The sequence below is a fragment of the Bubalus bubalis genome, chromosome 12, assembly GCF_019923935.1.
Source record: "Bubalus bubalis isolate 160015118507 breed Murrah chromosome 12, NDDB_SH_1, whole genome shotgun sequence".
Classification (NCBI taxonomy): domain Eukaryota; kingdom Metazoa; phylum Chordata; class Mammalia; order Artiodactyla; family Bovidae; genus Bubalus; species Bubalus bubalis.
In genome coordinates this window covers 95,436,163-95,452,072 of record NC_059168.1, presented here as the reverse complement: position 1 = coordinate 95,452,072, position 15,910 = coordinate 95,436,163, and the positions used below count along the sequence as shown (strand labels likewise).

Here is a 15,910-nt window from a genome sequence, read left to right as displayed (position 1 = left end):
CTAAGCTTGTCGTAGCTTTCCTTCCAAGGAGCTAGTGTCTTTTAATATCACGGCTGCAGTCACTGTCCACAGTGATTTTGGAGCCCAAGAAAATAAAATGTCACTGCTTCTACTTTTTCCCTTTTCAAAAGTCTAGGAATTACACTCACTCTTTGATGTGATGATCGGATAACCAAAGTCATAACTCAGTAAAGTTGTAACATATTTATTATACATATATCTCCAGTTATTGCTGAAAGAAACAATAACTTCCTCTTTTGTTGAAAAGTTTACTATTTTCTTTCTTCTGCTTCCAGCTTATTGCGGGTAAAAAATGCAATTTAGGAAAGCAAAATTGTTACAGTATAAATCACCAGTATCTTTTGATGTTTTTAAAAAATTCTTCATGTTACAGTACAGATCAGGTAGACATCACTAACATTTGCTTGTCTTACAGTCTTCTCTCAGAATATGCTGATATGTTGGGTTTTGGGTGGCCTCAAATGATCTCCATAGTACCCATTTTTAGCTTCCTACCTCCATGACCTTTGACTCCTGCCAGCTTTGTGATTAAGAAGGAAAAGTCTGTGTGGCCTGCACTTCTTTACCTATTGAACAATAGTGCCCTGGTTAGGAGTAGTACATTGGTCAGTGATTGGGACTCTTGCCTGAACGTCTTGCTCCCTCTTGAGTTTTTGTGTTGTGGTTAAATGACCCTTTACATCAAGCTACGTTGTATCTGACTGCTGCCTCTTTGGGCTTTCCACCCAAGACACTTTTTATGATTTATTAGCCTCAGACTGCTTTAAGTTGTGTTTCCTCACATCATTCTCCAGGGTATAAATATTTGTTTCTTTCATTTTGTATAGTTTTGTGTTTCTTGCCCCATTAGCTTCACAAATAATTTTTTGCATGTATCTTTTTGATCATTGTTCTTTTTAGATGGCCTCCTGAGCTACTGACTTCCTTTCCTTTTTGTTAGGCTGTGTGCTGTGTCCCAGTTAAACAAGTACTGGAATTTTCGTATGCGTACGTATTAGGTAAGCACTTCTGTTTCTCTGCATTTGGTAGGCAAAATGATATCTTTGTAGCCTCCTGGACAATATCTTACAAATGGCCTCCTGGTTTTGTGTAAGTGTATCACCACTGTTCCATGCCCGCACTCCTTTGGCTTTTTTTCTTAACCTCTCTTTGCCCTCATTTCATCCAATTTCTATCTGTACTGAACCATGAGAAGCTTGGTACCTGGGTATTTCTCTTAAAGTTGTTATTATAGCTTAGAACATAACTGCTATCACATGTTGGAATAAGTCAGAAAAAATAGTTCTCAGAAAGTAATTTGTATATAATTTAGGATATTTTTATGCTTTCTTTGATAGATGAAAGTGCTTTGCACCCTGGTTCCTATTATATAGAGAGATGCCGTCTGCACCAAGCTTCTTGTTCCTTTTTCATTGAATATTTCAAAACCATCATCATCACCCCCACATAAACACATTCAACATTTATTTGTACTTGGTATTTTTCAATTTATACTCTGTTTTGAGTGCATTTGTAACAATTTTACAGTACATTATAATTCACAGGGCAATCTTATATCCATTAGTTCATTTTATTGTCCAACAGCTTTATGAGGAAGCAATTATTAATATACCATTTTTATAGCCAAGAAAACATACGTATGTTTGTTTTCTCAGACATCAGAAAAATACTGATGCTTAATTATATAGCCATTTCCTCTCTTTTACCTTCTTAAAAAATCTGAATGCATAAGAAAATGATCTCTTTCCTACCATCTGATTTCTATAAGTATCTTCTCTACTTTGTCAGAATGAATCTTTTTATTATATTTTGGTTTCACTTCCTGTATACTTCCATTCTCCTCTGGGCCTATGTCCCTTTTAAGTCTAATCACAAGGTCATTTCGTATCTTTTTGAAACATCACTAAGCTGCAGAATAATAATGATGGTGATGTTATACATTATATAGTGTTTTCAGACTTCTTTCACACCCGTCTTTCACAACAGCTATCTGAGGTGGGCAGAACAAATGTAAATTGCTTGTTTTTGTGGATTAAAAACCTGCAACTCTAAGTGTTAGCTAAAGTTACTTGTGTGTTTACAATCACAAAACTGGGAAGTGTTTGGAACAGGAATGCCGCTTTTGTCTGAGTCTGGGGCCCTTCCACTGCTGTTGCTTCCTGTCATTTTCTCTCCGCGTTTCCTTCATGCTTTTGTACTGCCCACCGTTTACTTACAGTGAAATCCAGAGTAGCAGTTTCTCTTGTAGCTTTGTCAAGACTTCCTATAAAAAGAAATTTTAAACAAAGCAGGTCCATAATTTGCCAGATGCTGTGTGCTTAGGTCTTTGAGCATCTGGTGCTGTTTTGCTCCTGTGCCCATGATGTCATATGTTAGGACTGTGCTGTGTAGGGATTGGTGTCCCAGGGCTGCTGTAACAAACTACCTCCAAACCTCCTGGCTTGAAACAGGAGGCACTTGTGCTCTCACACGGCAGGAGGCCATCAGTCCAAAATCAGGGTATTGGCAAAATAGGTCCCTTTGTAGAAGCTCAGAGGGAGAATCTGTACCATGCCTCCTGCCTCACTTCTGGTGAATCCTTGGCTTGTATTCAGTCAGTTCGGTCACTCAGTCGTGTCCAACTCTTTGCGACCCCACGGACTGCAGCATGCCAGGCTTCCCTGTCCATCACCAGCTCACGGAACCTGCTCAAACTTAAGTACATCGAATTGGTGATGCCATCCAACCGTCTCATCCTCTGTTGTCCCCTTCTTCTCCCGCCTTCAGTCTTTCCCAGCATCAGGGTCTTTTCAGATGAGTCAGTTCTTCGCATTAGGTGGCCAAAGTATTGGAGCTTCAGGTTCAGCATCAGTCCTTCCAATGAATATTGAGGACTAAGTTCTTTTAGAATTGACTGGTTGGATCTCCTTGCAGTCCAAGGGACTCTGAAGAGTCTTCTCCAACACCACAGTTCAAAAGTGTCAGTTCTTCAGCTTGTATTAATAGCTGTGTAATTCCAGTCTCTGTCTCTTTCATCATTTGGCTCTCTTCCCTCTGTCTGTGACTCTGCATGGCATTCTCCTCTCTGTGAGTGTCTGTCTCTGCATCTCTTTTCCTCAGCTTATAAAAACACCAGCCATATTGGATGAAGGGCTCGCTCTGTTCCAGTAGGACCTCATGTTAACTTACATCTTAATTGCATCTCCAAACATACTGTTTTCAAATAAGTTCACATTGACAGATACAAAGGGTAAAGACTTCAACATATCTTTGGTTGGTGGCACAATTCAGCCCATGACAAAATATGTCCTTTTCTTGTCTCTGCTTTTATTGTTACCCATGTGGTATGTTTATATATATGCTTCCATAAACATTTATAGAACTAGCCTTATTTACAGATTACCATGTGGATTTTCCCTCCCATAATTCATATAGATATGTATATATTTCATTCATAAGTCTGAATTTGCCATCTACTTTGTAGTAAACCAGTGAAATTGTGTTCAGTACTTTATATAAAATTTCAATTATCCGTGGTCTATTAATATCACAAACATTGGAGACAATGACAACTGGTTATATCATATGGACTTTGTCTTATAATTTTGCTCTTTTGTATTGCTCTTCTATAAACACTTGGTGTCAAGATTGTGTTAGCTTTCTTAAAATGAATGCTGGAAAGGAAGTATATTCAGTGTTACATTTTTTAAGCATTTGATAAAACTTACTTTTGAAACCAGTGGGCTTCCCTGGTGGCTCAGAGGGTAAAGCGTCTGCCTGCAATGCAGGAGACCTGGGTTCGATCCCTGGGTCAGGAAGATCCCCTGGAGAAGGAAATGGCAACCCACTCCAGTACTCTTGCCTGGAAAATCCCATGGACAGAGAAGCCTGGTAGGCTAGCCTGGTAGGCTACAGTCCATGGGATCGCAAAGAGTCGGACACGACTGAGTGACTGCACTTTCGCTTTTGAAACCACCTGAGTCAGGTGTTTCTGCTCCTTCTTCCTTTTCTTGTGCATAATAAATGTATGGCTCAGTGAATTTTCAGTGTTAACTCCAGGTCAAGAAATAAAATATCTTTAGCATCTCTCTTGTTTCCTCCCTTCTTGCTAAAAGTAACTCTCTTGATCAGCATGTCAGTACCTTAATTCTAGTTTTATCTGTTTTGTGCCTTGTGTATTGGAGTCATATGATAGGTGTTCTTTTGGGTCTGCTTCTTTTCACTCAGCATTATGCTGGATCCATCTATATTACTGCAGGTGGTTGTAGTGTGTTCGTTTTCATTATTCTCTAATCTGTCTGTACAGCCAGTCTGTCGTGTATTAGAAGGGCCTTCCTCTCTCTCTGAAAGCACGCAAACCACACACAGGATGTGATTAAGCAAAGACCAGAGATCTGTCTCTCCTTTTAAAAATCCATTAGTTCCCCGTACCTCCAGCTTCAACCCCCAGTGTTTATTGTAACCTTTTCCCTTTCCATGTTTGTGTTTCCTTTGTCTTACAGAGAGAACTCTGGGTCCTCTTCTCCCTGATAGATTTTCTTTTCTTTTTTCTTTGTAAATTTTATTTATTTGGTCGTGTCGGATCTCAGTGGCAGCACGAGGGACCTTTGCTGCATCACGTGGGATCTTTTGTTACGGCCTCCCCGGGCTCTCTGGTTGCAGCACGCGGGCTTACTTGCTTCACAGCCTGTGGGACCTTAGTTCTCCCATCAAGGATTGAACCATTGTCCTCTGCATTGCAAGGCAGATACTTAACCTCTGGACCACCAGGGAAGTCCCTAGATTTTCTTATTTGATGGATCCCCTGTGTACAACATATCTCTTTCCACCTTTGAACTCTTCCATGTGGAGATGCCCTCCTCACCCTGCTCAGGCTCTCATTCCCCCGGCCAGTCCCCTCTCGGGGTAACGCTCCTCGGTGCTCCCAGGCTCCATCATCCCATGCAGGCCGGCCCTTAGGATGGATGTGGATGGTCTCACAGTCTGTGCTCTGATACCCAGCAGGCCACCCTCTGTGTGGTCATCTGCTGTCCTCTGCCCTACCTCAGGCTGTAGGACTGGACCATCTGGGAATGGGTGAGGGCCTCTCTAGATTCTTAAGTTTCACTTTAATGTTTCTGGCTGTGGGTTTTTTCTTTCTTTCTTTCTTTAACATTCAAGTCCTTTTAGTTTGAGGTCTTATATTTTCTCTAATTTTGGAAAGTTTATAGAAGTTTATCTCTGCAAGTATTTCATCACCTTCATATACTTTGTTCTCTTCTATATATTCTATGATATGGATGTTGATTCCTTCATTTCTCTATTCCTTATCTCTTCAATTTTCTTTTGTGTATGGTATCTCTTTCTGATGTCTTCTAGCAGAGTAGAAGACATGGTGGTATCTTAGCTTATTAATTTAAACGTGGTGTTTTAGCTTATTAATTTGTTCGGCTGTATCCTTTCTGCTCTTTGATCTATTATGTGTATTTCCTTGGTTATATTTTTCATACACAGTATTTTTATTTGCTTCATTGTGATATTTTCTTCTTGCTTTGTATCTAATATCCTTTCCTATTGAATTTATTTTGAAGTTTTATTTTCTGATTTTCTCTTGTGAACTCCTGTGCCCTGGGGATATAGACACCTCAGCTCATGAACTCTGTGAGGAGGGGTGGAGAAAGTCCAGTTTGCACCTCATTTGTGCATCATTTTCTGGGTTTAAAGAGTGAAGCCAGGGTAGGGGAGTCGCTTGGGGGAGATGACTTACCCAGGGTCACTATAGTGTGGAATCCCTTCCCAGACTCTGTACTTTTCCTGGTCTGTTTCTCTTTGTTAAGACCACCTAGGGCACGGAGTGTAGAAAGAGGTGGTGGGAAGAGGAAACTTGTGAACACGTAGGGACCACCCAGTGACGTCCACAAGGTTCTAAACTACTTTTCCACCAGCTGACTCCACGGCCACCCACATGTTACCCTGCAGCCCCTCGGCAGATCTAGGCTTGCTGACAGTTTTCCTGCCTTGCAGCCACAGTTGTCTAAGCCTGTTGGAGGGAAAAATATTTGCCAAAATAACTGTACCACACCCTAACTCCCATCTCTGGTGTCAGGTCCTTGTCTTCCCTGCCTATTTTTTCACTCTGTACTGGGACCAAATTTCCCTTTGTTGTCCCAGGGATTTCTGTGTGTGAACACAAATGATTTTTTTTTTTCCTTTAAAATAGGTTCATGCTATATATATGATCTAGCAACTTGATATTTTTAAAATGGCTACATGATTGATTACACAGGAAGATAGCTTGGATTCAAGAGTAAATAGCTTTAAAATATATGTATGTGTAAGTGTATGAGTATGTGTGTCTGGTTTTATATCCCTTTTATAATGAACTATATATAAATTATTGCCTTATCATCTTAAGTATAATTGTAAATTAGTGATAGGGTATAGAGTGTAGTCATTCATGTTCTGTGACGCACTTAGCCATTTCCCTCTTTTTTTTTTTTTTTTTAGTTTCTTAATAGCTTTTAAATATTATGATACTGAGATAAACCCATTATAGACAAAGGGTTTTCCATTTGTATTAATAGGATTTTTTTCCAGGATGGATTACAGAATGGATCAAATAGGTTAAAGGATTTTTTTATTCTTAACCATGTAGAGGAGTGCCTGAAACATGTTAGGCATTCAAATAATGTTTATTGGATGGAACAATATTATAAAAACTGCTTTTTAATATGGATGTACCAATTTTGATCCCCATACATAAGATGACATTTTCTGTTCTGCACCATCCTATAATTTTTGGATGATTTGATTGTAATCAGAAGATGTCTCTATCTTCAAAAAAAACTGCTATCAGATAATATATGTAAGGTCTATTTCTTTTTTATTTTTGTCAGCTCAATAAATGGACACATGTTTTCTTGCAGAACTGAATTTGCTCTTAAAGAAATCATGTCCTCTGGAGGCGCTGAAGATGACATCCCACAGGGAGAGAGGAAAACAGTGACAGATTTTTGTTACCTTCTGGATAAATCTAAGCAACTGTTCAATGGGTTAAGGTCAGTGGACTCTTGATGCCTTAAACTTTTATCTAGTTCTGTATCTTTTTTTCCCCATGGCTGATGTGTGGTAAGTTTCTGAAAATTATGGATAAAATGTTATATAAATATCTGTTCTAGAAATGATCATGTTTTTAATGGTGGTTGTTTCTTTCTCAAATGAAAAAACAATAGGAGAAGAGTATATCTTATATTGTTTTACTCAAATTGAGTGAGCTGTTTTTTAAGATGGTTTTGTGTGCATTACTCTACATCATACCTGTTTTACATCTGATTTTACACTTTGTAATATCTAAGGCGCCTGGGATGCATGTACAAGTGAACCTGGGGCCTCTCTTTTGTTACCTCTTTTTTGTGTACTTGGTTATCTGCGTACTTGTTTTATCCTTTCTTTTTCTTAGGATAAAGTATCTAAAGTAATGATGACTAAAGCAGTGATGGAGGTTTTCAAGACAGTGTCTTTCTTTAGTTGTGCATGCCCTGACTAGTAGCAGAAGCTATATGCATTTTTGTCAAAATGTGACTTTAATTGTGTATTCTTGTGGGTGGCAGGTAAATAATTTTGTACCATTTTGTATTATTTAAATTGTTTAGCCATATTTTCAGTTCATGAGATTCTTAAGATACTGATTTACTTCAGACTTAAAGCTTCATTCTATAGGTAAAATACTAAGGATAAATAGTTGTGGGGGTTTTTTGGAAACTTTATATGGGAGTGAATAATTTTAAAGATAGTGAGTTATTTTTAATTATTTTTTGTTGAAGTATAGTTGATTTACAGTGTTGTATTTAGTGAGGTATTTTTAATTTGCAGTTTATTTCTGAATAAAATTGCAGTCTTTTCACATAGTTTATCATTGTTTTCTGCTATTTGGAATTGTACTGGAGGAGTTTATTTTAAAGAATTTATCTTTAAAAAACATTTATGGTCAAAAAGATAATACAGGGTCATCTAATCAGTCCTCCATGACCACTCTGTCTAAAGCTCTGCTTTCAATTTCCCTCTCATCTCTGTATTCATTTAATCTTCTACATAAAAGTCACCACTACCTCAAGTTATCTTATTTATTGCTTATGATTTTTTTTACGCTAAAATGAAATGTCCCTAGGACCAGTACCCTGCGTGTCACTGTTCTCTACTACCTAAGCCAGGGCTTTGCCCATTACAGGTGTTTTACAAACATTTGTTAAATGAAGGGTTCCAAAGACAGTGTTCTTAACTCCTACACTCTGCTGCTTCCTTTTTGTGCTACAGAAGAGGTCCTTGGGATCAGCTTTTTCTTTTGCTTTATAGATTAATTACATCTTTTTAAAGAATTATTTTCTTTCACTATTATAACTCAAAAAACAACCCCTGTAGGCCCAGGTTTTAAGTCTTTTTTTTTTCCTAGAATGTTGTAGAACTTTAAATTGCATAAAGTTTTTTTTCTTTGTTCCACTTCATTATCCAGGTATATCTTGTTTTTCCAACATTTACTTAGCCTCCAGTATGTACCATATTCTATATTAGGTATAGATAATTTGAAAATAAAACTGACAGCCCTTGCCCTCAAATAATCTGTGAGGAAATTATAAAAATACAAAATAGAAAAACAACAACAACAACAACCAACCCTTCAAGCCCATGGCCACATTCTACTCAATGCTAGCCTCAGATTTACCCTATCTGTTAAGCAAATTTCCTGCATATCTCCATGTTCTTGTTTCTTAAGGCAGTAAGAAAACTTAAAGCATTGGTAGCTTTAAGGAATAAGAAAGCATTTAAAAATTTGCATGAAAATCCCTACTGTAACTTCTGACATGTGCCTCTCAAACTCCTTATTCTCAACTCTTAAAACATTATCATTTTTACAATAATTCTGACACCCTCGTTTATGTAGTAACATGTACCAGTACTGTGTTCCTTTTATTAGACATTAATATACCCTTGTACAGATTTGTTTATCCAGTCATGAGTTGTTGAACATTTATTTTGTACTTTTTGTCTGTTATGAGTAATACCACATGAACATTTGAGTACAAGGTTTTGTGTGGACATGTGTTTTCACTTCTCTTGAATACATATACCTCAGAGTGAAAATGCTGGCTCATATGGTACACTAACCTTTAGAGAAACTTCTAGACTGTTTTTCAAGGAGGCTGTACCACCAGCAATGTATGGGGTTCCAATTTCTCCATGTCCTCCAACACTTGTTTTTGTCTGTCTTTATGGTGATAGCCATCCTAGTATGTATTAAGTGGTATCTCCTTATGGCTTTGTTTTGCATGCTAAGGACTAACGATATGAGCATCTTGTCATGTGCTTATTAGGCATTTTTATGTCTTCTTTGGATAAAATGTTTGGTCTAATCCTATGATCATTTTTCAAATAGATTTATCTTTTTATTTTTAAATTGTAGTCATTTTCTATATATTGTGCATACAGGTCCCTTGTGATGTGTAATGATTTGCAGATATATGTTTTCCCATTCTGTGGTTATCTCATCAATTTCTTAATGGTGTCCTTTGAAGCCCAAATGCTTTCATTTTAATAAAGTCCAGCTTGTCATTCTTTTTCATCACTTATACTTTTGGTGTCACAGCTAAGAAATCATTGCCTAACCTGAGGTCACTGAAATGTTTTATTCTAATAGTTTTGTGGTTTTAGCTCTTACACTTTGATATGTGAACCATTCTGTGTTAGCTTTTGTATATGATATGAGATCGTAGTCATTTCTTTGTGAGAAAACATTTTTATGGTTGATCGTATTTCTTTCATTTTTTTTCTTTGTTTGTTCCTTGTTTCTCATTACCTGTTCATACTTGTAATGCTTAGATTGAATTTCCGATTTAAATCCTCTAGAACCTCTACCCTCTTTTGATTTTCATCTCTATTCGTTTTCTCAGCATTTTTAGAAAATGTCTTCAATTTTCCCGTAATACGCCCAGCACATTCAACTTGTCATTTCGTATCAGTGGTTTTTACTAGACTGCTTTTAAAAAAACCAGATATTGTGTATTTGATCCAAAGTTTACCAGCTTTTCTACCTATATATGCAAATAAGACAGACACTAAAAATTTTGATGTGTTTGTGAACGGAAATTGTTTTTTTAGTATATCTGAGAAGCATATTAACTTTAGCAGTGGCAATTCTCTTCTTAGAATTATTTTCCTAATCTGATTCTGAATCATAAATGAATCATAAAGTTCAAGTGTCTCCTGCTGGAGACTCTGCTGCACTCAGTCACCCTGTGGCTGCCAAAATAGTAATGACAGAACACATATCCACACAGCACTCTACAGTTTATAAATCTCTTTCAGCTGCATCTTTATCCTTTGGCCACATACCAAAAATATGTTGCCTAGAAATGAATTGATTTATTTCACCTTCTTTTTCAATGTTTTGCTTATGTAAATATATTTTACCAGCTCAAATCTGTTACCATTTTTATTTTTTGTTTGTTTGTTTGTTTGTTTTGACTGCACCTTATGGATTTTGGGACCTTAGTTCCCTAGTCAGGGCTTGAACCCCAGCCTGTGGCATTGATAGCACTGAGTCTTAACCCTTAGACTGTCAGGGAGTTCCCTCATTTTGATTTTTTTTAAGTGCAATTTTAACTATAACACAGGTTTTATTTATTTTTAAACTAACTGCAGAGTGAACTTGTATCTGTGGAAACAGGAGGAAACCTTAATACATGGAAAAATTGTGTGAGATCTAATCTTTAGGACTGTTATTCACTGTCAGAGAAATTTATTATAATGCTTAGGATACCTTTTTCAATTTAGTTCTTGTGTTAGGGGGAGAACACACTGAAACTGCCACCCTGGCTAGGCAGCACAGTAACCATTTACATGAGTTACTTAATGACAGGAGGTCCCAGTAAGGAACATGATCTAATAACCTACCACCAACTGCAAGAGTTCAGGAAAGGTCAAAAGGGAGACACCACATGTCCTACCACCTCCCAGAATCCTTCTCGCTGACATCCATCTTGGCTGAGCAATCCAGGAGGGACTCTGAGTCAGAATGATTGGTCAAAGACAACCCAGAAATTAATCCTGTCACCATAAAACTGGAGACTGCAAGCCACGTGGCAAAGCAGTGCAGTCCTCCTGGGTTCCCTTACCCAGTAAGAGTCTCTTGCTTTCTCAACATGTGTGTCTCCTCAGACAATTCATTTCCAGTGTTAGACAAGAGCCCCTTTTGGGCCCTGGAAGGGGTCCCCCTTCCTGCAACACCTGAGCACTTAAAACAATATTGAATTCAGGGATTTATCTTTTCATACAACTCAATATCAAAAAACCAACAATCCGATTAGAAAATGATCAGAGGATCTGACTTGTTCTTTTTCCAAAAAAATACATACAGATGGCCAACAGATACATGAAAAGGCTCTGAACATTGTTAATCATCAGGAAGACGCAAATCAAAACCACATGGGATACCACCTCACACCTGTAAGAATGGCTTACAAAAAGAATGGCTTATCAAAAAGACAAAAAATAACACGTTAGTGAGAATGTGGAGAAAGGGAGCCCTTGTACACTGTTGGTGGGAGTATAAATTAATGCAGTCACCATAGAAAACAGTGTAGAGGTTCCTTAAAAAGTAAAACTACCGCAGCATCCAGCAATTCTCCTTCTAGACATTTATGCAAAGAGAATGAAAACACTAACTTGAAAAATTACATACACCCGCATGTTCATTGAAACATTATTTATAATAGCCAAGATATGGAAATAATGTATCCATTAACAGATGAATGGGTAAATAAATTGTAGAATATATATATGTGTGTGAATATTCTTCAAGCATTAAAAATTAAGGAAACACTGGAATTTATGGTCACCTGGATAGACCTTGAGGACATTATGCTTAAGTGAAGTAAGTCACACAAAGAAAGACAAATACCATACGATCTCACTTTATGTAGAATCTAAAAACAACAACAGCAAAAACCAGAACAAAAAGCCAAAGAAACAACTGAGCTCATGGGTAGGAGGACAGACGGTGATTGCCAGAGACAGGAGATGGGGGCATGCATACAGTGGGGGAAGGAGGTCGAAAAGTACAAACTTTCAGCTATATTTATATATAAATATGTCATAGGGATGTAATGTACAGCATGGAGACTATAGTTAATGGTTTTGTTGTTTAGTTGCTAAGCTTTCTGACTCTTTGCAACCCCGTGGACTGTAGCACACCAGGCTTCCCTGTCCTTCACTATCTCGGGGAGTTTGCTCAAACTCATGTCCATTAAGTCGGTGATGCTAGCCAAATACCTCCTCCTCTGTTTGCCCCCTTCTCCTCTTGCCCTCCAGTCTTTCCTAGCATCAAGGTCATTTCCAATGAGTTGGCTCCTAGTTGGTGATACTGTGTTGAATATTTGAAGGTTGTTAAAATGGTCTATCTTAGAGCTTCTCATCACAAGGAAAAAAATTTTGTAGCTGTTAAGGTAATGGATGTTATTATTGTGACTTACTGTGATCATTTCATGGTATCATTTTGACTGAGAAAAGTGGGTAAGCAAATTCACCAGGGATTTATTTGCAGTGTTTTGTGTGAAGGGTTCCCTCCATTTTAAACAAGCCTTAATTATTTCTACAAAAACTATATCTTGGATGAGTAACATAGATATATTCTCTCTGTGCTCCTGGGATTCTGTTGAGAGGGATGTGGCTAGTGGCAGTGCAGGCCTGCAGTTTACTGAAAGATTAATATTCTTTTCAATTTGAAAGAACTTTCATTTCACACACACAGAATAATATAGAACTATTTTTAATTTATTTTTTAATTTATTTGCTGCGCCTGGTCTTAGTTGCAGCACATGGGATCCTTAGTTGCATTTGGGATCTAGGTCCCTGACCAGAGATCGAAGCTGGGCCCCCCTACATTGAGACTGTGGCATCTTAGCCACTGGACCACCAGGGAATTCCCTAGAACTATTAAAAAGATGTTGGTGGAGATAAAAATGAAAAGTTGACCACACTATATGGTTAAATTTAAAAAAGCAAATTGTGAAAATAGTATGTTTTACATACTATCTTGTTTTATCAGAAATTCTCCATCAATATTACATTCTATAAGTCATACTAACTCTTAGTGGGGGCTCTTTGCTCTCAGCTTTTGGTCTCTTTTCTAGGGTACTGATTTTCTCACGGTGTCTGGTGCATGTGAGTGTGTGTATTTCCTGTGCTTGTTTGTGTAAATGCAAGTGTTCTGTTAGGTGTTAGGCTTCGATTGGAAGCGATTGGGAGGTCTCTCTTGATCAGCTCTGTAGGTCTGTGCTAGCTGCCTGTGGTGGTGGCTTGGAGGATTGTGTGGCATTCTTCCCCAAGCTAGTCTCCAAAGAAGCTCTTTGATTTATGGAAATTAAATGTTTCTGCTTTCAGGTGTTGATGTAGTTTTTGTGCATTTCTTTTGAAATAGAAGAGATTCTTTGGGAATAACTAAAAGAAGGGTTCTTTTTTTGCCCCTGCCCCCCATATTTATGTTGGTCTGAATAGAAAACAGGATCACAGTGCTTACAGAGAACAAGAAATATATTGGTAGCGGTTCTGTACCAGCTTTGGAACTTGGGAAAAAGCGGTGAAGTGGAGTCTAGTCAAAATAGCATCAGCTTTTAACATGGCACCTGTGATTGCCCACCACCCCATCACTGTTAGTGCTTGTCTTTTGGTTAACTTTCCTTTGTGTTTTTTCTTTTCTTTCTTGAGTTTGTTTATTGAAGTGTAATACACTTGCAGAAAAGTACGTGTATTTTAAGTATGTTTTTTGCAAACTGAACATTTTCATGGGGCTTGTACTTGCATGATAGAACATATAGCACAGCAGCAACCCCTTTATATTCCTTCCTTTGGGCTTTTTAACTGTATATGAGCAGAGTGAAAAACTGAATTTTAGTGCATGAAAGGCTAGAGTTTCTTATATTGTCTTATTGGGATACAATAAACTTTCTCTTTACTCTTGAAGGTGTATCTTTCTGCCATGTACATATTAAGCTATTCATCCAAGTTGTCAGAGCCTTTTCATTTTCCCAGCCATGAATATCTTAATGGAGTATTTTTCCTGACTGAAAGTACCTTCTTGTAATATGTACGTAGTAAATAATCTCTTCTATCCACTCACTGTGTAAGAAAACACAGTCCAGAGAGTGAGAAATGGATAAAATGAATGGTGTTTTGCTTATAATAGCTTTTGCATGTAGTTACAGTAGTAATGAAGTAAGAATGATGTTAGAAATAGCTTTGAAGACTGTCAGAAAATGATCAAAAGCCTAAGTGCTTGCAGGGTTCTAGTTACCATGGTGACTAAGACTGTCGAAGCAGGATGGAATACTTGGTGGGATTATATAAGGCAGCGTCTTGAGACATGTATTTCAGATATGCAGCTGTGTCTACCGGTAGTGTCCTTGACTTTTGAAACAGCACAGGCCCGCAGTCACTAATTATTTATCCCCAGGAGAGCAAATGCCCAAAGCCAAAATAAATGTTGGAAGCTATAAACAAACATATATACATACATATGCAAAGAAGTGCACCAAAGTGAAGTGTATTGGTCTTAAATAAAAATTATGGCAGAAATTTGTGTTAAACATGCTCCTTAATATTTCAGAATAAAGAAGAAATCATCACCAGTGCTTTCTTCAACAGCCTATTTTTAGGATGCCTTGGTTGCCGTGTAGGTAGGAAAGGATAAGTGAGGAATTAACAGTGTTTTCCCTTTGTGCCCTTTCTCCCCTCTCATGCTCTTTCCTCTCTCTTCCCTCTCTTTTTCTTCCTCTTTCTCCTCCTCCTTCACAATATTAATGCTTTCCTAGAGGCAAATTTACGCAGACAGGCAATAGTAAAGTGCATGTTATTTCAGAAGTAATACCCTAAACTATCTGTACAAGCTTGTGATACCTGCTTTTATTTTGTCTGGTTTGCTACCTGGAAACAGCTGCACTTGCAGTTGAGGTAGACGGCCACCAGGGTGCAGTAGATGTCGTGATCCTGTGATCTGGAAGGCCATTGACTGACAAAAAGTTAATGAGCCACAGATGTGGTTAAAAGTTTTTCTAGTAGCCAGATTTTAAAAATGTAAAACAAAGAAAAAAGCTCAAATTAATTTTAACAGTATATTTTATTTTATTCAGTATATCCAAAATATTTTCTTTCAACATGTAATCGATATAGAAAAAGTATTGAGATCTTTTACATTCTCTTTTTTTTATACCGAGTTTTTGAAGTACACTGAATAGTTTATACTTTCACACATTTCAGTTCAAATTAGCCATATTTCAAGTACTCAGTAGCCACACGTGGCTATTGGCCCAGGCAAAATTCCTCCCCCTTTTAGCTTCTGTCCTCAGAATGGTCCACTGTGCTTTCTGGTAAATACATGCTGGCTGTTTTGGGGATTTTCTTCTTCACGGTCCATCCTCTGTCCCCATGGTTTCTGGTCTGTCTTCCTGCACAGATGCTGATAGCCTTCAGGTCTTTTGGCTATTGGCGATTTGTTCCCACCCACTCGTATTTTGGGATTTGAAGGCTTCCTTATCACTTCTTATATTAGTTTGCTAGGGCTATCATAACAAAATGCCACATACTAGGTAGCTTAAACAACGGAAATTTATTCTCTGACAGCTCTAGAGGCTGGAAATCCAAGATCAATATGTTGGTAGAGTTGGTTCATTCTGAGGCCTCTTCTCCTTGGTTTGCAAATGGCCATTTTCTTGCTCTGGCCTCAAGTGCATCCCAGGTGACTCTCTGTGAGCCCTAATCTCCTGCTTATTAGGACACAACTTGTTGTCAAAACAAGTCAAAATGTTGCTGTCAGTGGCATCCCAAGAGTGAGCTCCCAGAGAAGGACTTCACTAATGTAGAATCAAAATCTGGGTTGTTTTTC

At 37.9% G+C, this 15,910-nt stretch overlaps 1 protein-coding gene across 8 annotated transcripts in view; it reads left to right on the top strand.

Moving 5' to 3' along the window:
• The window catches only part of SCAI (suppressor of cancer cell invasion), a 128,995-nt gene that overhangs the window by 57,283 nt on the left and 55,802 nt on the right, over window positions 1-15,910 (top strand). For 7 of the 8 annotated variants that reach the window (XM_006049271.4, XM_025261664.3, XM_025261666.3 and 4 more), the window contains one exon: window positions 6,906-7,037. In XM_006049271.4, the coding sequence (XP_006049333.2) occupies window positions 6,906-7,037 (132 nt within the window). Of the gene's footprint in view, window positions 1-961; window positions 1,020-6,905; window positions 7,038-15,910 lie in introns of all 8 variants that reach the window. The other variant, XM_006049272.4, reaches the window with a different exon arrangement.